General features: G+C 37.6%; 1 protein-coding gene across 3 annotated transcripts in view; it reads left to right on the top strand.

The window, feature by feature from the left end:
• NODGS (nodulin/glutamine synthase-like protein) overlaps nucleotides 1-24,467 on the top strand; it is a 208,287-nt gene that overhangs the window by 19,780 nt on the left and 164,040 nt on the right. For all 3 annotated transcript variants that reach the window (XM_089817161.1, XM_089817164.1, XM_089817163.1), the window contains exons 2-3: nucleotides 23,283-23,534; nucleotides 24,295-24,362. In XM_089817161.1, the coding sequence (XP_089673287.1) occupies nucleotides 23,283-23,534; nucleotides 24,295-24,362 (320 nt within the window). The remainder of the gene's footprint in view (nucleotides 1-23,282; nucleotides 23,535-24,294; nucleotides 24,363-24,467) is intronic.

The following is a 24,467-nucleotide window of genomic DNA, read 5'->3' as shown; positions in this document are numbered from 1 at the left end:
CATTTTGAATTTTCTGATTTTCTTGAGAAAGCCCCATTTTGGATTTAAAGAGATCTTTCACATCTCCAATATAACTTGAAAACTTTTGTTGATACCTTCATGAACAGACTTTGTTCATGTCCTCCTAGTGCCAATTTCTGTTGATGTGAGTGTTATGCCACTACAATATGCATAATTGGATTGAAATACCAAATCTCCAACTCTATTTTGAATAAGGATGCTCATATTCTAAACAATGTGTATGGTTTGTATGATCAAACGAGACAACCCCAAGGTTTTTCTTATTGTGGACTTAAGCCAGTTATAATGATATGATATGTGGGTATCTTTAAGGGGCTTATGCTGTTTATTTCATGGATATCAACTACTTCAACTTCCTCCAATCAAACAAACTGCAAAGGGACAAGGGTTTAAATTCTATGCAACTCTAGGAATTTAAGACAATGTTGCTGATGGGGAGAGCCTTGAATCAGTCCTTGCTTTGTCATGTCAGCTAGGCACAGGAGGGTGCTGAATTTTAAGGATGCGAGAATGGTTTTTACATTGTCAATACTCATTCAAATACCCTATGAAGGTGCAATCTGAATGAACATTTCTTGTAAAAGTTAATGACTTGCAATTTAGGCCTAGACTAACTTTGCATTATTACTTACAATCAAGTCACAAGATACGCCAAATTTCATCCATGAAGTTCAAATTTCAGCAAATTCTTACCCTTTTCGAACTTCATCCGAATTTTATGATATTTAATATAATATTGTTATTTATAAAAATATTGTTTTATTTTAAAATAAAATTTAGTTATTTAGTTTAATTATTTAGCAATATCAAACTATTTTGACAATTTTGTGGATATATTACTTATTTTTAAAAATAAATAAATTTATATAAGTAAAATTTAATTTTGATTTTTTTTTCGAAATTTTACCCTTGCCGAATTTCATCCGAATTTTATGCTCGACAAACTCAAATTCGAATTCGAACCTTGTGACTTAGCTTTACATAAACAAGTTATAAAATGAACACCAGCTCTACCATTAATCAACATTCAACAATATCTTCCATTCATCTACATCTACTTCTACTTAACATGAAATGAAATCTTAATTTAAGCGAGGAAATGAAGAAACCGTGCAATACTCCAAAGCAACAAAATAACCCACTATGAAGACCAACAATGAATTAGCAATTACTTTGATAGTATTATGGCTATAATTTGAACAAGTCTCTCCTACAAATGATAGGACTGGGGTTTATATACTAGCCCCAATCACAATGAGTGACCAGGATTGATTTGAACCAATGGCCTAGACTGATTCATAGAAAACCCTAATTAGGGTTGCTACAATCATTAATACATAGCCAATGATAATTAGGCACCACTCTATGGGCCAGTAAAAAATTACATTCCACAACTCGTTGAGGATGAACCAATGAGAAAACAATATATTCCACATGTCCATTTGTGAATGATTACGATTGGATGATCTTGGAGATGTCACGTTGTAGCTCACTGATTGGTTGATTGATGACTGGATGCTACCTCAACTTGCTCATCTTTGATCCTTGTTTCAATTTTTCTTGTTTGTCCTCTTTCTTTAGGAAATTTGCTTGTAGAAACTTGTCCTTGAAATTGTTCTTGATATCTCAATTTTTTTGAACTGATGGGTTTCCTCTATTGATCATGGACTTGTAAATCATCATGTCCTTGAACCCTTGTTAATGATATTCCTTCTTCACTTGCAGACTTGTTCCTCCTTGGCCTTGATCTTCTCATGATGCCTGGATCCCTCTTTGAATCTTTTAGGTAGCTTCTTGATGTCCCAAACCTTTTCTTCACCCTATTAGGGAATCTCCCTTTGCTCTTTCACGATCACTCAACCATCTTCCATGTAGTCACCTTCCTTTATTGATGATTATTCACTAAAGACCTGGCGAAATGACCCCCCAAATGCTGAATGATCTCTGATATGAATGTATAACCTGAAAACTTATTTCTGATATTTTTGAAGAAATCACCCTTTTTTGGGAAAAACTTTAACTTTTGTCTGAAGACTTAATGCATTCCCAGCCTTTTGGTCACTTGAATTTGGTCATTGAACTCTAATTTTTCCTTTCAAACAGCTTGCAATGCTGATGCAGAACCTAATGACCCCTTGACAACTTGATCAATTAGACTCCTCAAGATGCCCAATAACCCAACAGGTTTTCTCACTCTTTCAATTGGTTTCTTTGCACAAAAAGGTGTGTTTTCAATCTTCAAACCCTATGGCTTCTTCTAAACCTTCCTAAGGTCTCCTTAGACTTATGCCGACTTGTTTTGCCAGTCTCCACACTCCCAAAACATTCTCTGCTTCAATTTAATCAATCTGCCCTGTTTGAGCCTATTGGCCTACTAGCCCTCAATTAGGCCTTCAGAGCCTGTTTATTGACTTTTACTCAAAACGTACCCAAAAATCTTGACAATTAAAGATGGATTCAGACACCCATTTGGCTTCACTACAACATATCTCAAACTCAGGTATAGGTGTTTTGGTGCAATTGTGTCAAACTCGACTGTGTCACTGTTTTTAGGCCCAAATTAGCCTCTTTTTCCAAAGCAACTACCCTTAAACCTTTACCAATCTCTTTCAAACTCTGGACAGTATCTCAATTAGGTTTGAAACTAAGAATTTGGGTTTATTTGGTTAGCCACCCTTTACCAGTCTATAGATGATCAAACGCTCACCTATAATGCCCAAATCCCAGGGCTTTGTCAAAGCCAATCAAAAACTCACTTCCAGATCATGAAACTTGACTTTACACCTTGTCCTCAACATGAACAACCAACATCCAACGGAAAAACATACCATTATGAAACCAGATTCCTCACTGCTATACCCATGGATCAACTTCCATTAAGGTTTCAACATCCAATCTTCGGTGTACACCCTTGTTTCGACTTATCGCTGCAAATTTGTGTTAGTAAATCATGATACAATATGTTATGGGCCCATTCTATGAGAATCAGGACATATATTCATAAAATGGCCCTTGGATTCATTTAAACTTCAAACTGTGATATGAAACTATGCTTTCTAGGGGCCTGTCAGAACTTATTTGCAGAGTGAACTCTATTAAACTCCTAGAATGACTTGCAACTTGTATGGAAATCTTCTGATGCCAATCACTGATTAGGCATTACAGAGATCGGATTGATAGAAATTAAAACAACAATGTAATCTATGTGAAACAATAACCTTTATCGCATTTCGTTAGCACAGTCCATACAAATGGTTATTTCCAATCATGCTCTTCATGTGGAATGCCTTCTACAGGCTTTATCCATCTTCATTCAACTTCCCAAACCGACAACCATCTCTATTACATTGACTCAACTAATCCATTAGTTTAGGCTTTCCCGCCCAAAACCAACCAACCATTGGTTATTCAAAAATTTGAATTACAAACTTGTTTAATCTGAACTCCTAACACATCTAACTTGAGGAAAATGGTCTTTTGTGACCTTATTACACCATTTTGTCTACTTAGACTTCTACTTGACCCATTTAGGCATCCTCTTACCATGACTTACGATTTTGGTCCTATGGTCCTTATTAGGACCATTAGGACATTTGTCACTACATTTAATTTCATTCCATCTCATTGTCATAATAGATTTCAAAACTTCATAGTTGACTCTTTTAAACCCAATCTCATCTCTCTCCTGTCTTGAGGTCTTCATGTGTTCCATCTTTGCACTTGGTGCTCCTGCACCATACTCCCTACTAACAAAAGAGTTCTACACCTCCAAGCCTTCTAGAAGGGATTTTGTAGCTTTGTCCTCTCCTGGGCATCTGTTGCAATAACAACTCTTCATCCAACCTCCTAGAGCCTGCAACAAATTTGATAGAAGCATGAAAAGAAAGTGTGTTATCAATGCCACCCCCTGGTTGCTGTTTGGGACAGTTATCATAAATTGTTTGAACTACACTCCTGTTGATGCGAGTTTTGTATCACTTACATAACATACTAGTAATTGAATATCCGATACAAAGTATCAAACATACAATTCCTCTCTTGAAAAGTTATTGCTCATGGGATATGAGAACAACTCCAGTGTTCCTTACACTTGTGGATACTCGCTCAGTTTTATTGATGTGATTTGCTGGTAATCACATAGGTGGCCTTACGCTATGCATTCAAGGATGACTTGGACTTTGGTGGGATGATGGAGATGGTGGTTCGATGTGGATGCTAGATGATGTTGATTGTGTGAGGAGGCAATAATGGTTCTAATGACTTCTACCTTCCTAACTTTCTCAGAATGAAATTCGACTACCTTACTACTTGCTATTCTTCTTCTATTCCTTCAACTACTCACTATTCTACTCCTACTCCTATGAATGAAAAGGTTAGCAAATGGACGGGAATCGAATCTAATGAAGGCTAACCAACGGCCCCACCTTCACAGATGTAATGATTCAAAGGAAAAATAAACTAGTTTGCCACACAAGGCTACCCAACAAGCCACTAGGGTGCTAGTGGTATAGTATTGATCCCTATCAAACATCTACCAACATCACCATTCAATTAGCCATCTACTTCTACTCTAGCAACATGAAATGAAATTTGCTTCAACAACTTGAAAAGAAATCTACTCTAACTTTTTGGAAGTAGAAACCATGCAATAATACCAAAGGCCCTTAATCACCATGCAAGTCACAACAATGAGAAAGAAATAGTGAATTTTGGTATTATCTTATGCAACAATTTTCTCCGACCCTTACAAATGAGAGGCCTTTTATAGATGCCAAAATTGCAACCGACGATAGAGATCAAAGGCAAAATCGACGATCCAGATTGAATCCCCAAAACCCTAATTAGGGTTGCCACCCCATTGGCTAATGAGAAGATGCCACCTCGTCAATGGACCAATGAAAAAAGTGTAAAAATGGCAACCAATGAGAAGGCACCAAAATGGCGGCCAATCAAAAAATGACACTTGTCCTATTCTAGAAGAAAGAGAAATTGCCACTTGGGCATACACTAAATGATCTTCTAATACAAATCTCCCTTTTTCTTTCATTCTTTTAGCTAAGGCAATGAACCTAGCTAGCCTTTCATTGACTTCTTCTATAGGAGGACAAGGTGTGTGCTTCATCTTGAGCTCCACTGATTTTATCACGTTGTTTGTTGCTTGTAGTGTCTTCTCATGATCTTTCTCATATTCCTTTGCGAATCCAATGAAAGCATTTAGGGAGGAAAGGGTGGTTAAATGTTTCTTCTTGATGGCAACCTTTCCTAGCTCATCCAATCTCGATCCAAGTTTCGTCTCATTGATATCTCCTTTTCTGATGCCCTCAAAATCAAGCGCCATCCCAATGTCGCTCATCATGGTTGAAATGGAAGTGTTGACGCTTGGGCTGTGCTGTGCAACTGCTTTCTGCATCTCTTTGAGTATTCTCAATTTGGTAGTCAAGGTGACAAACCAAGATTCGACGGTACTCAAACCTCTCTCATCAACCAACTTGGTCCTCTGCAAATATGCCTCCGGTAGCCCAATGAATGCCTGTAGCCTGGGAATAGCTAAATCTTTGATTGGAAGGAAATCCTTCCACTCTTCTTCAAATAATCTGAACTTGTCTCTAGCAATCACTAATGACCAGAATGTCGAGATGAAAGAAGGCAAGAAACTTCACCCATGTTGGATTGTATCATGGATCCAATCCCTAACTTTATGTAACTGAGCCAATATCTCCTCAAGGTTGCTCCCACTATCTTGAGGAAGGGCTGCTTGGTGCAACTGTTGGATGGGCTGGCAATCTCTCCAATATTTGTTCTCGGCCTCCAACTTTACAATCCTTTCATTTGCCTTCCTCAACCTTTCTCTGATTGAAGCTATACCCTCCTGGATCTCCTCACATTCCATATCATCCGTGTTTCTTCCCAAGTTAGGTTCCACTATTTCATATTCCTGGGCCGCAATTTCATCCATTGCCTTTTTGACTGTTGATATAGCAATCTGAACCTTTCGGTGACCATCATTGTCACTCCTGATTAACTTTGCCATTTGTTTCTGGTTTAGGCTATCACCCTTTTCTATTAATCCACAGATGTCTTCCACCATTTGGGCAGTTACTAACTCGCCTCTTGGCATAAGCATTTGCCTTAACCATAGTGGTGCGGTGCATCTCCCCAAATCTGGATTTTGTTCGACTAACAAAGCATCACCAACAGCCTTGGGTGCCTGACTTATTGCCTCAATGTCAATCGGCCCATCCTCTTCTCCACTAGTTACTGCCATATCATCTCCTTGTTGGTTTTTTGAGAGAGGAGAATACTCGGTGCTCTCACTGTAACCACTTGATTCTGAATCAGAGCTTACTTCCACTGTGGCCCCTTTATCACTTGAATTGACCTCTTGGCTTCTAGCCTCAACTATGCTTTCCCTTGATGGAACTGTATGCTGTCTCTTGGCTGGAGTTTCTGAATGTTCTTTGCCCTTCTCCACCTCCAAGGCTCTCTTCTTGTCTCTGGCTGCTTCTTGTTGCCAGCTACTTCCTTCATTTGTTTGTCCGATTGATTCTGTTTGTCCCTCTTTTGGCTTCACCATCTCATAGGTAAGGGGAATCCTTTGTCTTTGTAGCTTCCTTAGTCTTTAATTATACCACGACTCAGTATGTAAATCTATTGCCCTTATGACTGCCTTCAAGGAAGGATCTTGATGGTCACCTCAATTCAATTTTGTTCCTTCTACTGTATCATAATCTTCTCTCAGCACATTTCCATCATCCTCTAGTTGATCGGGAATATCAAGGCCTCTCCGTTTGATATCTCTCATCATGTCCACTGACCATCTTGAGAAAGCTAGCTTTCTCACATGAAAGTCATCTTTGGCATTGGCCCAAAAGTCCTCTATAGTGGGAACATGCTTAAATTCATTTCCATGAGATACCTTGATAAGACCATTAGGATCAAACCCTTGCCTTGCTCTGTACCATCCTAGATGATACCATTCCAATTCTTTCTCCGCAGTTGCAAAGGCAGCCTGATTGGGGCAACTATCATTGCCAATTGTGAGTGAGAAGGTAATGCCTATTTTACCTTCATTTCTCATTATTCTGTCATAGTGCTCAAGTTGCCTAGCCAATTCCATTTAAACTACCATGTCGGGTGGGTATCTTGGAAGCCTCTTGGGACAAACTGTACTCCCTGCTACTCTAATGTAGGTGAATTGCGGAAATTGGATGAACCAACTTCCAAACTTCTTTATCTTTGCCTCTACTTCTGACGAAAGTCTCTTAGCAGGTGTCCCTTGTAGTACACTTACTGTCTTCATGGCAAAGGCATCACAGAATATCTTGTAATCCTTGTTGTTGTGCAAATGGAGTTGTGGATAGTATTCATGCACCAAATATTGCCCTGGCCCCTTACCAACTTCTCCTAAAGCCTTAAGTCCTGGACTCTTGTACAATCTAGCAATTAGGTAAAACAGATAGGATCCCATGTAGAATTGCTTTTGGTTTTGCACGGTTCTAAGTTGCAATTCTAGGTTCTCACTTATGATCCTAGCCCAATCAAATCTTCTTTTCCCTTTTTCAATTTCATCCATGAAGAAGTACATCCAGTTTTCAAATTGCATACCTTGAGCTAGGCCCATGATCCGACTGAGAAGCACTATGAGATCTCCGTATTCTAACTTGAAGTCCACCACTGTAAGCCTCGATGATCTGTTGACACCTTTCCTACCCTCGTGTAGCCAATTCTATTTTAGGTGTGTGAAATAGGCCTCCTGGTTCTCCTAAAATGATTTAGCCACTTGATCCATCATCACTACTGTCATGTTCTTGTATTGGGGAATGTTAAATGCTTCTTCAATTGCTTGTCCGCCAATGTTGGCCAACACCCTCTTCTTTTCGCCAAAGATGATGGATTTATTGATTAGATCAAACTGGGATGCACATTCCATAATCAACTCAGGACAGGGCAATGTAGGAGGCAAAGCCGCTGCATGTACAATTCCTCTTTTGTCTATCTTTTTTGCCAAGGGGGATTGTCCTTCCTTTACTCTGCCCTTTACCCATATCATGTCTATTGAACCGATATTGGTGTCGGTTATTCGCTTCATTTTCAAGAAGAAAGGTGTTTTGGGCATCATATCCTCTTTGTCTTTCTTAGTGTTTGTCCTCTTAGGATTCTTACTTGTACTAACATCCTCCATCTCGTCGCCCTATTACGGGATGGTAAAGTGGTGGACAATAGACAAGCAGAACCAAGGGAGGCAATCCTTAGACTAGAACAAAAGAAGGAAGTCAGCTTAAGGACCCCTTTCAACTCTAAATGATTAAAAGTCACCTCTACCAATATCCGGATCTTGACTTTTTTGGATTTAGGATCAAACCTTGAGAATTTCAAACCCTCTTGTAAATCAGAAATTTAAACATTTGAAACTATCCACCATTTGTCCACAAAAATCAAACTTTCGTCATGTATCTCCTCTCCCAACCAAAATCGTGTCTGATATAAAAAGTACAGTCCCAAATGGAGAAAATCAGACCTTCACATAAACTGTCTATGGCACAAAAATCAGATATGCCTTCAAGAAAATGGCAAGAATGTAAAATTTTGCCCTCAAGCTAATTCGTCCAAGTAAGAAGGTGCCCTCTCTTAACAAAATATCGCCATATATGGGAGAAATCAGTCCGCCCAAGTAGAAATCGCCAAGCAATGGAGGAAGGATCTGCTTTCTCAAAATCTTCTAACAATGAAAATCCTGCCCCAAGAGGAAAATCGCCAAGGAAGGAGGAAATCTGCCTTGCAAAATTGCCAAAACAAGAAGAAGATCTGCCTCTTGCAAAATCGCTCACACCATGGAGAGGAAAAAATGAGAAGTGAGAAGGAAATGGGAGAGAGGCCTCCTCTTATACCCAACTTTCTTACTCCCTCCAAGATGGCCAACTTGGACCCTAGGAGCTAAAAAAAACAATAATTAATGCAAAATTATGGCCCACAATTATATACTTAGCTAAAAATTAATTTTGCCAAAATGAAAATTGCTTTTTAAATTTGCCATTTAGTTCCAAATTGCAAAAAAGAAATTAAATGGTGCCTTGGGGGTGTTAAATATTTCCATTTAATGAGAGTTTAATAATTAATACGGCATTAAAATTGGATTTTGGCTAACCAAAAGCCATTTTTCAATATTAAATTACCAATTTCATTAAAGGCAAAAAGTTTTCAAGGCAATTTTAATCTATTAAAGACAATTTTTGCAATTTCTATCCAAATCGATTTTGCTATGCCATTTAAATTTTGTTTTTTTAACAAAAATAAAATCACCTCTAGAGTCTAAAATCGATTTTACAATTTGACTTCATCTCCACAAAATTATTTTTTTTCACCAAAGAAAAATTTAAGATTTTCCAAAACTCAAGTCTAACAAAATTTCCCTTTTGAAAATTATTCAAATTTACAGAGTTATACCCAGATTTTCAAAAGAAAACGTCTAAGTACAAATTTACAATTTTATCCTGCCAAGCATTGCCTGTTGAATTTGTCCGGCCTAAGGATGAAATTGGTCATTCTGGAAGATCAAGCAAAACTGGGTGAAAATAAGCTAAGTCTCTCCCATTGGCCTGAAGGTGTCCAAGGCTCAAAACTCTCGAAAAATCAAAATTGCTGGACAATTCGAAAAATTGCCAAGGCGACTAAAACGATGGTGGGAGAACCTCACAACAACTCCCTTGTGCATCCTAAGGTCCAAACGACCTCTGCTCCTGCTCTCCATGGACAGACCCTTACTATCCTTTACTTGTGCAATGATAGGACAACAATGTGTCCCCACAACTATTCCACTCTTCACCCCATCAACCTGTAACCTTGTTGCTGTGTCCTTGCTGTCAAAACGGACTGTCTTATGCCCCTTTGATGAACTTCCATCAGCCTGATTTCTTGCCATATTCCTGCTCTTCTTGACACCCTGCAAATCAACATACTTTTTCTTCTCAAAACAGATAACCTTCAACTCACATGAAGAACTATTTTGTAAAGGCTTAAGAGTGAACTCTTTAACATTTTTATGAATAAGATAAGTATGCTTGTACCCATCACGTATTGTCCTTCTCAGGGACTGCGAAGGTCTTCCTAAGAGGATATGACAACATGTAATTGGCACTATGTCACACAATACTTGCTCCTTATACTCACCAATGGAAAACTCTACATAAGCTTGTTCTCTAATCACAAGGCTCTATTCATCATTCACCCATGAGACTCTATATGGTCTATCATGTGCAAATTTCTTCAAATGTAATTTGTTGACCGTTTTATAAGAAACGAGATTATCAAAAGAACCTGAATCTATTATCATTTTACATATCTTGCCTTGGCTGAGATAGTGAGTTCTAAAGATAGATACCTCTGGTCTTCATGGTTACTGCATAACTGATCCTTCCTCACCATGAGAAAGTCACCTCCAATATATGGCTCTAATTCAATACATTCATCTTTTTCTTTGTTTTTCTCTTCTCCTTGTGTTAAAGTCACTCGTCTATCAGGTTTCTTGGCATCTTTTTCAGGTCACTTGTAGAAGGGATGTCCTTCACCACAATTGTAGCATTTCTCATTGAAGGTACTTGTTTTTCTACTTGCAACAAATCTTCCACCACCTCTTTGTCCACTTCTCTGATCATACATAGGCTCCTTGCTCTTGTAACTTTAGGAAAATGGTCTTTTCTGACCTTATTGCACCATTTTGTCTACTTAGACTTCTATTTGACCCATTTAGGCATCCTCTTGCCATGACTTATAATTTTGGTCCTATGGTCCTTACCAGGACCATTAGGACATTTGTCTACATCCAATTTCATTCCAACCCATTGTCATAATGGGTTTTAAAACTTCATAGTTGAGTCTCTTAGACCTAATCTCATCGCTCCCTTATCTTGAGGTCTTCATGCACTAGGTGCTCCTGCACTAAATGCATTCTAGTAGAAATTAATTACTTAAAATTTTTCTATGATTTTTCATAAAAATCAAACTGCACGAGAGTTTTGAGACTTTAGTTTGAAAACGATCAATTACAGTTGCTAGGAGTAGGAACCCTTGGGTATTGTCTTAGACTTTGTGCCAATCAGATTTGATCCTCCAAGCTAGTGTTACAAGATTTAGACTTGCGTCAGATTCGACAAGCTGGTTTTGGGCTCGAACTTAGAATTGGTGTCCGGACTTGACAAGGACTTGGGAAGGGCTCAACAAATTGAAAACCTAAGAAATTCAAATATTTAAAAGATATAAAGTTTATTCCATGCATTATTTAGTCAATTAACATCAAAGATACAATAATTGAGATAAACTGAAGCTACTTTGCACGCATGCACAAGTATCGATGCAAATTTATAAAGGAAATAATTTAGACTAAAGTTATAGAAGGCATAGATTATTTATTATCATCATGTTGAGCGTCGTGTTCATGTTGAAGACTGTTGGTGTTATCTCCCTTGAAGTGGACTACGAGGTTGCTCCCTTGAAGTGGCATATCATTATTAAGTCTTTACAAAAAGATTCATATTGTATTCTTCTACCATGCAGCTATGTCATAACTGCTTAACTTGATTTTTTTGTTCTTAGTAGATTATAAAGATCATTATGAAGTTTTGGAATGCTATCAACTGCATAATTACATAAATGTCATCATCTTTTAACTTTTTCATATTGCTGGTTTAATAGACATTTATTTTTTCCATCTTTTACAAACCAACAAGTCGTGGTACTTGACAACAATGTCGAGGACAATATCGAAGTGACTCGAGAGGTTTAGTTGACACAACATTTGGTTTAGGCATGTGGGACATGTTAGTTGATGAGTATGTGTAGTGCAAAGTTCAAGAGAGAGCAGTCTTCCCTTGCACTGTATGTGCCAAACTCACAATGAGCGTTCTTGTGTACGATCTTCTCGGTAGCCTTCCAAGATTCTTAGCTTGCATATTGCTGGAAGTTCAAGAATAACACGAGGCAAGGGAAACAAAACATTGTAGGCAACAAACACTCCAACAGTACGAAAAGAGGAACTGGCAGGAGAAATAACCAGGTGACACAAGTAGGTGTTGGACCTCTAGTAACCAAAATTAATGCCCCTTCTATCAAATAAAGATTGAAGGTGCATGGAAATAAACATAGTCTGAGGAAGTAGAAACTGCGGTAAAGAGGTCTTTGTGGATTCAACAAGCCGAGAGACAACAACTACAACAACTTGTGGGAAGCTCTCTTTAGATTCCAGAAACCCAAGAAGACTCAAATACATTCCATAATGATTTACAACAATGCCCAACCATCTCCTTAGAAAGGCCTCCAAGAAGTGTCTAGAGATTTACAACAAGCCGACATTATTTTATTAACTTGTTAATTTGGGTCCCCTTTTTATTTAATAATTAAATTAATTAATTAAATAAGTCCTTATGATATTTAAATTTTTGGATCACTTAACTAATTTACCTAATCAAGACACATGAATAATTAAACAAATAATATTCATTGATAAATAATTAAGTATTAATAATTGAATATCCTTGTACTATACAATAGGTTAAATAAGATAAATAATTAACTATTAAATACTCTTGAATAAACCAACAAAATACTCAAATTATTAGGGATGATCAATATAACCTGAATTCATAATATAAAGACTATAGTGTCGAGCATTTATTTGCTCAAATTATCTATGGTGTACAGAAAGGGATAGTGTGGAAAAGTCTAGCTACGTCTAATGTAACAAGATTGACGATTAATTAAGCAAACTATAATTTGTCCTAACGTCGTACGACTGTTCATATAGACACGATAGGAGTAAGAGATGCGCCCCTTGACCGTAGAAGTATATAATGACAATTGGCTCAAAGGATGTAGCATGATAGAAGAAAAAAGGAAAAGAGGTACCATAAATCTTTAACAATTATTCAGAGAATATCATCAGGAGGAAACTCGACATTACAATCCACACAACAACGCTGAAGGATATAAATAAATAAGAATAATTCCATCGATCTACAACTAATACAGTCAAATATAATATACAAACATTATCACCTACTCAGAAGAGGAGGTGTTTTGTTCATAGAACAAAATTTCATGTATCTCTAAGGTAGGTAGCCATTATATTATCTATTTTGATAAGTGGAATATCATAATCAATTTACTTTAATTAACATCCATGCTTAGGCCAGTTATCATTTCTAAGCTAGAAGAGATGAGTAGAGATGCAATAAGGGAGAGGCTTGTGTAAATCCAGCCAACAAGTCATTCCCATTATAGTGTAACGATCAACATCCCCAAGTGCCTTGAGGACGCATCCAAGAAAGGCTTAAAGGCTTGGATCTACAAAACGTTGATGGAAACCATTGAGTTTGGTGTCAAAGCAACCTATTGCATCTCAATATTCCTTCTAGACCCGAGTTATAAGTGGAAGAGCATGAATTTCTTAGCTCATATATAGCTTATTTTAAATTTTCCTATGTTTGTTATCTTTATGATACAAATTAAGTTAACTTGAGTACAATCAACATAAATTTATTCATGTATAAATAGACAAACTCACTTGGGGGTATTACAATTGGTATTGGAGCTTTCATCCCGCTGTCTTATTAATGCACCAAAGCCAAAGGGCGCAAATGGCCTTATAAAGAGAAAAAAAGAAACAAACATCAAACAATACAATGAGTGAGAGAGTAAAAAATGAACTAAGAGCATTCATGGAAATAACATCTAGAACATTAATGGAGCAAAATGAAAGAGCAATGGAACTCATGAGAGAATTGAAAGATGTAAATAACTCAATAAGAAACCTTAGAAATTTTGGTGGGAAGGATGCTAGCACAAATCATTCAGAAAATAGTAGCCATACAAATACCCCCCAAATTAAGAAACCCTCTTTCCTACCATGTCAAAACACTATAATAGAGGAAGAAATTAATCACCTTCCTAGCAACACATAAGAGCTAGCAAAAGCTACCTCAAAATTAAACCCTAAAGTAAGGAGTGTATTTTTCAGGGATTACTATGAAGCAAAAAGATTAGAAGCTCCTAGAAGAGAAAAAGAACAACCTAACAAGAACTTGAAACACAAAGCAAGCAAAGTCACTATTTCAAATTTTGAGGGATCTGGTAAGATCACAACACATGGATGGTTGCACAAATTAAACACGTTCGAATCTCAATTCCATGACAGGAGAAGATGCAATCCAGTTTGCCATTCTGCACTTTGAAGATGTGGCACATGATTGGTGGCACCATGATTTTTGTACCCAAGGATACAAAAATAAAATATAACCTCTTATGAAGAATTGTCACATAAACTAATTAAACGATTTGAGAGAGTTAACCAAAACAAATAGGATTGGTAGATGAAAATACTCAAAAGGTTTCAAAGAATATCTACAAGAGTCAATGGGTTAGATGAGGAAAAACTTAACCTACCTATTTGTAGAACGGTTAAAAGATTCAATAAAAGGATTAATGTCTACCTTCAAGCTTGCTACCTTGGATGATGTGATAAAAATGTACTTGAAACATCAGCCTCAAACTGTAGAAGCTAGAAGCTCAAAGGATCATGTTAAATCATTCCAAAAATGAGACCATTCTCGAAGGAGCAACCTCGTCATTGATGAATTAAAGAAAAAATACTTATGTTTTAAATGTCAAGAGCCATGGGAAAGGGGTCACCAATGTCATAGGAAAGGGTTGAATCCATGTCACAGATGCAAGGAGAGATGGGAGCTTGGGCATAAATCCGAATCCAAGTCCACAAAATTGAAGAAACCTCTAAGGAAGAGGACTAGGAAAAATTGTTATATGCCAAATTTGGAAGTGTTTACCTACCAAATACAAACGTGTTAATATGCCAGATATGCAAGTGTTTACATGCCAGATAGGGAAGTGTTTATATTCTAGATATGGATTGCACAAGATTGCATAATACCAAAGGTAAATGAAATACAACAATAGCATGGAATTACATAGAATCACATTACACCATAATTGATGGAATGGTATATCTTTCATAGCATAATCGGTCTAACATTTTCCGCACCTTCCACTTGTTCGAGACTCCATATAAATAGGCTCGACATGGTTGGTTAAGTTATCAATTATCACCAACTGACATCCCTTCAAATTGATGTGTTTATTACATTAACTAACAAAATTCTTATTTAACTATTCCTCGCATAATTGTTGCCTACATCAAGTAATATCAAGGAAAATTAATGACAACAGTGTAAATAATATCAAGGAAAATTAATGACAATTATACATCAAGAAAAATTAATGACAAGTATACATTAAGTAATATCAAGGAAAATTAATGACAACAGTGGAAATAAGCACTTGTATTGCACAAACTCTAGTTATAGTGTAGTTAAAAAATAAAGGGGGGGTCTAAGGGAAACTCCCTTAGTGGGTTCAAGGGGTAGCACTCCTTGCAGGGGTTTGGGGGCACTGCTCCAATGGGGTCGAGGGGTAGCGGCCCTCATGGGGTTTGGGGGAAGCACCCCTTGAGGGGCCAGGACCAAATTAGCACCTTCAAAATCATGCATAACAACATGGCACACATCATTTTCTTGATTTTTTTTGAAGCATTGAAGGCATTGATAAGACCTTTGTGAAGGAAGGAGACCTTGCTAACAACAAGGTATGGAAGGAAAGAGAGTAGGTTAATGTAGAGAACAAAGGAGAAGTAGTGCCAAGCATTGAACCCTCCTCTTCAACCTAAATAGCTATTATAGCTATAGGGGGAGCAGTTCATCAAAAAATCATTAGACCTTGAATTTGATGAGTAAAGGTATGCGAGTTAACATGAGGCATGTAAGGCATTATGGACCCTATATCTATGTTCGCAAAAGTTTATGTTGAAATCTAGATATTCTCCATGAATTTGAGCATATATTGTTAAGGGTTATTAGCTTTGTTTTGTACTATGTTCTGAACGCATCAATGGAAAAAGTAATTTCTAAGGATTTAAAGGGTAAAATGAAGTTCATTGTCACCATTTGAGCTATTAGAGACATTAGAGAGCCAGAGCTGAAGAATTGGAAGGAGATTGAGGCGATTTTGAAGCAATTTCAAAAAGCCCTAGTCACAATCAAATAAGAGATATTTAATGCATTGCAAAGTCTTTGATTGAATCAAGTACAATTGTTATTGTAGTAGGATAATCGTGGACAAGCCTCAATTTTACTATTTTAAAGGTAGGCCCCGATATTGGTTTAAGAAACACCCTTCAAGTCAATGGAAAATGACCTTGAGGGTGTGTTTTCGTAAACCCCAGAGGGTGTATTGCATGTAGAAGATATAAGGGAATACATACACTGCAAATTTGAGATCATATGCAATGGCAACATATGGAAAGACCTTATTGAGATTTACAAGGAAGACAAGACCCTGAAACTTGAATTTGGAAATTTGCAAAGCCTAAACATACTTTAGTAGATGGATTATGAAGAGTTTGATGAGCTAGAGTGGATAAGAATTGTCCTTAGCAGAATTCATGATCAATTCATCTAGAAAGGAGACAAGCCAACCATGATAACAAAAGATTAATTCGTCTTGTTACTGGTTTAGACAATGCTGGTATACTACCAGTTGCAACTAAAATGGTAAAGAAGAAAGTAGAAACAAATACTAGAACTATATGGGATAAAAGAGCAATGACTTTATTTGATATTAGGCAACAAGATGTGAGGGTAATTGCAAAGATTCTAGGATACAAAATGCTTTGCAACACTAGGAACAATTCAGTGACTATAGGAGTAATTCAGCCAGCATATAAATAATAAGATGGTGGTAGAAAGAGAACATGATGAAGAGGCAAGTTGCTTTGATGGTTTTTTACCTTGCAATAGGCCCTTAAGACTATCTTCTATTAAGGATTACTAACAAGCCCTTTGTAGATGAATTATACCGATAATTACTAGTACATGTAACTATTTAATTAATGATCAGTACTATCTACCATTATGCAACAAAATCAATACCACATCAATGCGAGGGAAATTATTTATTTTCCAAAATAGTTCATGCATCTTTCATGTTCAAGAGTCCCTAAATATATTTTGGGTTGGTAAAGAAAACCGACACATCCCTTCGATATGCCTAATTGCCTGAACCCCTTACTAACAATCCACAATCAAAACTATATTATGCTAATGTTTTATTATGACTCTAAATTATCCACCCCCCAAAAGAAGTCGCCTTCAAGATGACTAAACAAAGTGAACTAGCCAAACTGCTGTTCTAAGAGGTAGGGTGGGAAGATGACCTTGAGTTAGAGGTGCGCTACTATTGTCTTAAGAGTCACAAGTCTCGTTTAGCTGCCATCTTCTTGGCCCAGGCCGTCTGAAGAAATAGCAAGGCGTCAATCTGATCCTTTCCTACTAGTGCTAATTTCTCTGCCCGAGTCACCTTTTCCAACTCCCATTCTTTTTCGGAGTTTTGCATTTTTACCTCCAAGAGGGCCCATTCTTTTTTGATTTTTGTTAACTTCTATTCTACTTGCCAACGTTCTAGAAAGTTGTCCTAAATACACCCTCTATTTGTGCTAACACCTGCATGAGGAGTGGCTGCCCTGTATGTGTCTCCATAATGCAAGATGTCTTTCATTTCTCTGTTTCCTCTTTCGTCAGCTTATCCACTCTTCATTACATCTACCCTGCATAAATTTCAAGAGTGATTCCGTTGCCTTCACTACTGTGTCCATATTAGTCTTCTTTACACTCCTTATGATTTCGTGTGTACTGTGTGCCATTTCTTGTAAATCTATTAAGAACTTTTTTGCTTTCTCCCCAAATTGAAGTACTTTCTTTCCCACCATGCCATTTGTGTCTTCACTTTCTACCTCCATCCTGCTTTCTTCTCCTATTTGTAGCAAAGTGGGTGAGGGCAAGGATACTTTTGTTACTCTCATTTGGAACTTCTCCAATAACTTGTCTACCTCATCTTTTCTCCGTGCTCTGAGATTTTCACTTGGTGGCTAGTCCCAATTTGTTTCTCTTGCACCCTTGTCCTTCCAATCTCCATGGGTGCACCTACTGAGGCAATTGGTTGAGCTATCTCTACTCCTTGTGGGGTGGTGATCCTGATGGTATGCGGTGCCTTCTTGTGGGATTGAAGATGTACCACCTTAGCTTGAGATATCTATTTTGTTGGGATCAAATTTTCTATGGATGACAGTTGTGATGCTATGAATGATATTCTCTTAGCTCCCCAATCTGGCATTGCCAATGCTCTTCCTATCTGTGTGTGTAGCTGGCTTCTCTGTGGATTCTCTCACTCCCATCTCCTGGTGGCGTACAACTGGCTTCTCCCAATTCCATACGATTGCTATCCTTTTCACCTATTGTATGGTTTTCGTGTACCATGCAGACATCCCTACCTATTTCCTTCGAATGGCTGCGCTCCACCTCCAACATACAGTCCACAACATCTAGTGTACAATCGTTTGTACGACTACGGTCTACCTCCTTCATGTAGTTGTGATCTCTAGTGTCTACCGTACAACTCTGGTATGTCTCTTGCACATCCTCCTAAATCCTGACCGTTCGTACTTCAGGCACTTCTGCACTCGTATGAATGTCTCCTCTTACTTCTATGTGTTGAACGTATTTCTCCCTTCGGATTTCAGCCTATTGTGGTATTGCTCCCAGGAAGGGTCCTTCTACAACTAGTAGGAACATAACTTCTCTGGGCATTCCTCTAAAAGTGTTGTTTGGCAAGCATAACTCATTTTCTTGGGAACTTGAAGACGAGTCCTCCGTCCCTGTATCTACACATGCTACTCCATCATCATTTGATATTTCTTCTTCCTCTGGGCTATGTGTTTGGATGAAAACTTCTTGTCTTAGCCTTTTCCTTCGTGTTTTACCACTCCAACTCCAAATGTGTCCATGTGTAGCCAATATGTCATTGTAGGCCTATAGGGCTCCACTTTATTTGCAGGGACAAATGTTCTCCAATGCTTTGGAACTACCTATGTGTGGAGGGCTTCCAAAAACATTGCTATGGCATGATGAGACATGTAGAAGGTTTTATGCCTTAACTCCGAAAATTCTTTCATTTGTCTATAGTTGAGCCTAATTATATACACTCCCCATGTTCAGTCCATTCACCAAGGGCAACATCCATATGACTATGTCAGAGGTTCGACTCCCTCCTGTGAGCTTACTTTTAACCAAGTCTATAATGCATCTCCATTCTCCATTAGCTATGGAAGTTTTTTTCAAACTCCGATTGTTGCTTTTACTCAGAGTGCTCTCCCACTCTTTATCTGTAAGATCATCCCTGTACATTAGTCCAACCCATTTATGCTTTTCTTCTGTTGTCTTTTTAGTTGGGGTTTTCGCTGTATCTTGCCCTTGGTTGGGAATCCCAAATACCTTGCTCACCTCTTTGGCTGAATAGGAAATTGTAATAATTTGTTGAAAATACTAGATTATAGATTTTTGCCCTTTCTTGTTATATCCAACAATTATTGTTCCAAGTACAGGTTCAAATTCTTTTAGATAAAAAAATGGGCATAAAAATAATTTTATCTACCTTTGCTTTTCGTAAGGCCTCCTCCAACACATGATTTTCTTCAACATTCTTCCACCACGTTCGACATTCACTTTCAGAGATGCTTTCAAATTAATATTTGCTACTTTAGTCTTATTGCCGCTCTTTCCTTTCCCTTTCTTCTTGGAAGATGCCATACTTTCCCTTGTAATCTCTTATTTCTTCAAGAATTTGTGATTGTCCCCTTGTTGGGATTGCCCATACTAGTTTTCACCATTCTTTCCTGTTTAAATAACCTCTCGTTCTTTACGGTTATTCCCTTCTGTGACCAATAATCATCCTCCACATGTCTCTCTTTTGGTGTTGTACTTGTTGGAATCTCCTTCCAATTGGTTTGTATGACCGCTTTTTTTCTTCTGTGCTATTTTTCCCTTTGTCCGACTAGTCGTATGGTGGTTGTCTCCTCTTGTCGTCTTTCTCTCCTCTTCTCGATTGTATGGCATATGGAGGATTTTAGCTCCTCCCCTTGCATTGTATTCTATACGGAGGATTTGAGTTCCTCTCCTTGCACCGTACGTCGTATGACGCCTTCTTCCATCTTTTCTTTAACTGCTGTCGTCAGAAATATGATAAGCTCAAGTGCTTTGGCTTCCTCCTCTACCATACATCATATGGTGTCTTGTACTCCTATGTTGTGTACAAAAACTTTTCTTTCTCCTCCCGTCTTCGTACATCATAGGATGTCTTCTACTTGCGGGTTACCTATGCATATGACTTCCTTGATTGCAATGGCGCCTTGTATCTTCTTTCCTTCATGCTCCTTCGTAATGAATCTATAGGCTTCGTTTAACTTCCTCAAGTCTTTTATTGCCTTTTCTTTTTGCTTCCCTTCTTTTTCTATTTTCCCTTTTATTTCCTTCAAGTAATTTTTCCTTTCTCTGCACAAGTGTCTTTTGTGTCCCTCTTTTATTTCTAATGAATTAATATGAAATGTCACTTTCATTTCCTTATAGATTTTTAACTTTGATCCATTTAGGTTCCTTCAAGGGATTATTGTCCAAAGTGGATAGCTTTATTGCCTCGTTTGCTCCCACTTTCGTTATTTTCTGAGGCCCTAGCCAATGAACCTTAGATTTTCTTGGTCTTAATTCATTCTTGCCATTATATTTAAGTACTAATTGTTCCGGTTGGAAATTCATTCGTCGGAAATGCTTTTCATCCCATAATTTCCTTCTGTTTTGTGTTACCTTGGTAGCCTATTGTGTTGTCATCCTCCTTTCATCCAACTCTAGTAGTGTATTGAGCATGTCCCTCAGTATTTCTGTATCTCCTAGTCCGTGTTCAACTGCAACCCTCAGGCTTGGAATTGTGTATTATGCGGGCATTACAACCTCCAATCCATACATTAATTGAAATAGAGTTTGCCCCGTAGTGGCTTTATAAGTGGTTTGATATGCCCATAACACGATAGAATCTCTCCTTCTAGTCACTTTGTTCCACTCCACATGTCTTGTGTAGGATGGATACCAATACTTTATTTGTCATCTCAACGTGAACATCGGCCCGATGATAGTATGGACTGGAAAGCGTATGGAAGATCTTGAACTCAATTGTCATCATTCAGATCACTCGATTTATAAAATGTACTCTATCACTTGTTATTTGAAGAGGTATGTTGAATTGGGTTACTATTTGTTCATACAAGAATCTGACAGTACTTAGTGTTGTGTTGTCAGGAAGATCCTTTGCTTCCTCCCATTTTGTAAGATACTCTATGACCATTACTACATATTTGCATCTGTGCATATTACTCACCTTTAGGGGTCCTACAAAATTCCATCCCCATCGTTCAAATAACTCTTGCAGTTGTGATGGAAAAAGAGGCATGAAGTCCCTCTTTAAGGGTTTTCTTGCCTTTTGACAAGTGTCACAACTTAACACCCATTCTCGGGCATTTGTATGTAAAGTAGGCCACCATAGTCTCGCCAATAACAGCTCGCGTGCTGTAGCATCGAGTCCCATATGGCCTCTTGCAATTCCTTTATGGGATTCTCTGATACTCCTAGAATTTCCTCCATTACGCATCTGCATAACACTTCATCCGACCCCATCTTGTACAGTAATCCGTTGATAAGTTGAAATGTCTTACTCTTCAACACAATCCTCCTCCTTTCATTGACTTGCATATCTCTTGGAAAAGTGGAAGTTGATAAATATTGGCCAATTTCTTCGTACTAGTGAGGTAGTACTGCAATCTGGAACAAATTTGCATCCGGAAAATCCTCATTCACTCCCTCCTCTACAGGTTCTCCTGACCGTATCCAAGACAATTGATCTGCAATCACATGGTTCCTTCTAGAACATACTATGATTTTAAAAGTAAACTCCTAGAGGAGGATTAGCCACCTACTTACCCTTCCATGTATAATAGGCTTGTTTACCAAGTACACCAAAGCTTGATGATCAAGAAAAAATGTGAATGGTGTGGCTAATAAATAGTCTAAATTTTTTGACAACATAAACCATACCTAGTGCCTCTCTTTCCATTGTGCTATTGTTCTGTTCCACCTTTGATAGGGGCCGACTTGCAAAGTACACTGCATTGTCCAAGTAATCCCGTCCTATCTAGGCTAGTGGGCCCCTATTGCATAGTTAGAAGCATCCATGTGAATGCGGAATTCCTTATTCCAATCCAAATGTAATTGGATGGGTGCTCCTACTGCTCTTGACTTCAGTTCCTGCAATGCCTCCTCCTGTTCCTTTTGCTAAGGAAATGGTTCTCCCTTTCTATAATAACCCCAGCTGGCTATATCCTTGACAAACACTAATTTTTCCTTCACTGTTCAGCTGTTTGACGCTTCGTCAAACACTTGGCAAGCAATCCCATTATCACTGTATCCATGATGTTTAAATTTCAAAAAACAGTACTAAAGATGCAACAAATATGCTCACGAATTTAGTTAACTTGGCCTCATAAATTTTACTTGAAATGAATACCAAATGCTGGTTTACAGCTTTGATTTAATAACTATACTGTAGTATAACAAGTTTGGAATTTTATTGTAAACTGGTATCTTGTTATTCCATGGATTGGCTCTCAGAAATAACCACTGATGGTCTTAGTGCTTCTAGTTGAATTTCTTTAATAAACTCAGACTTTGAAATCAACCTACTATACATTCAAATTATGTATCAAAGACTGAGATTGCAAATTGAGATTCCAATAAAGAAACAATGTTCTTTCTTCTAAGAAGTGCATTGACGGTGGACAATTAATCATTTTCTGTGGGGTAACATTTTGACTATGAAATTTTCTGTTATATATGTAGAAAAAACACATTTAAGAACCATTATTAAAGGTCATTATTTCACAATTATAAGTTTGTGAAAGATGGCCATTGTTTTCTTGGAAGATTAATGCTCAGGGTAATAAAGGAATACATACATTGGTGGTTGGGAAGGGAGTTGCAATCATTTTGGGCTTAGAAAAGGTGGGAGCATATAAATAGGGGTATGGGTTGGAGCTAGGGAAATCTGTCAAGTCCTTAACTTACCTTTGGGCATTTATTGTAAAGGTTACATATAAAATATTAATTCCATCAATCCTTTTATTTATTTTGAAATTTCTTTTATAAAGCATTGCTTGCTTCTTGAATGGAACTGTGTGTTCACTAATTAAGAGTATCATGTTTTCTGTCATCATAAATATTTCTCCTTGCTTTTTCCTTTTTAAAATGGGGGAATTCTGTGGTTTGCAGAGAAGCATACAGGATATTGGAAAGCTGTACAATTGTGTGACAACATTGGAGGCAGTTGAGAAGTGCCGTAGTTTTCTGGGCCTGGAGACTATATGCTCAAAATGCTTTAGTGCTGCAAACATTTCTGCAGTCTTGATGGATGATGGAATACACTTTGATAAAATGTATAATATTTATTGGCATAAGAACCATGTACCAGTTGTGGGAAGGATCTTAAGGATAGAGACTGTTGCTGAAAAGATTCTTAGTGGGGTAGGCTATCTATCTATATATTTCCTTGCAAAAGGCTTTGCTTTTTATCTTTGTTTTGTGAAATTCTCTTTCATGTTTTGACTGTTACTTTGCCGAGATGGGACCAAACATCTGATTGTCTGAATTAAAATATATCTTTGTTTCGGTGGTAAAGTTAGCTTCATTACATTGAATGAATTATCACTGTCAAATAAAATGGGTTGATACGGATGGTGCAAATTGTAATTTTCTACCTATCATGGCTGATGCTTCATCATGCCAAGTCAATAATTCTATTGAGCCACAATATGGAGTCATACTATTTGACAATTTGTACAAGCATGGTTGATAAAGTAGATCAATTCGACAGCCTGCAACCAAATAACTGGATAAAAGTTCAATCTATGTAGTGAATTGAAGACAAAAATCCATTTCTTTTAGTCTGAAAATGTATCCTAGGGGTTTTTTTTTTTTTTTTTTGAAATAGTATTTATGACTGGGTGCATTTCAGTCGCTTACCATGGTTGAGAGTTTTCAATGTTGGCTATATTGTCTTGTGTGGATGATCAATGATTTACTGTTCTAGCTCAATTGTTTGAAACAATTTTGGCATGGAGGAGCATACCAATTCATACTATGACCATAGATGGCATTTGTAACTGTGGTAACTAAACCAATATAAAATTTCTGGAAAGCATGCCTGGCATTTTCTGGCAAGAAAAAATACATTGTCTTTGTTTCATGCTATCATATTTTCATGTGCTAAAATTTGTCATGGCAGGATCCACCTGATGGCATGACATGGACACTAGGGGACTTTACTAATCTCTTCCTGTCAACACTGAAGTCATATCCTTCAATATATCTTTCCATTCTGTTTTAAATTCACTCATTTTTCTTTTTGGATCGTTTTATGAAGTTCTTCAATCTTGGCACTTGTTTACTACTACTTTT

The sequence above is a fragment of the Cupressus sempervirens genome, chromosome 1, assembly GCF_028749045.1.
Source record: "Cupressus sempervirens isolate cs-2001-9-10 chromosome 1, ASM2874904v1, whole genome shotgun sequence".
Taxonomy (NCBI): Eukaryota; Viridiplantae; Streptophyta; class Pinopsida; order Cupressales; family Cupressaceae; genus Cupressus; species Cupressus sempervirens.
The sequence above is the reverse complement of the archived record's forward strand: the minus strand, read 5'-3'. Positions and strand labels throughout refer to the sequence as shown.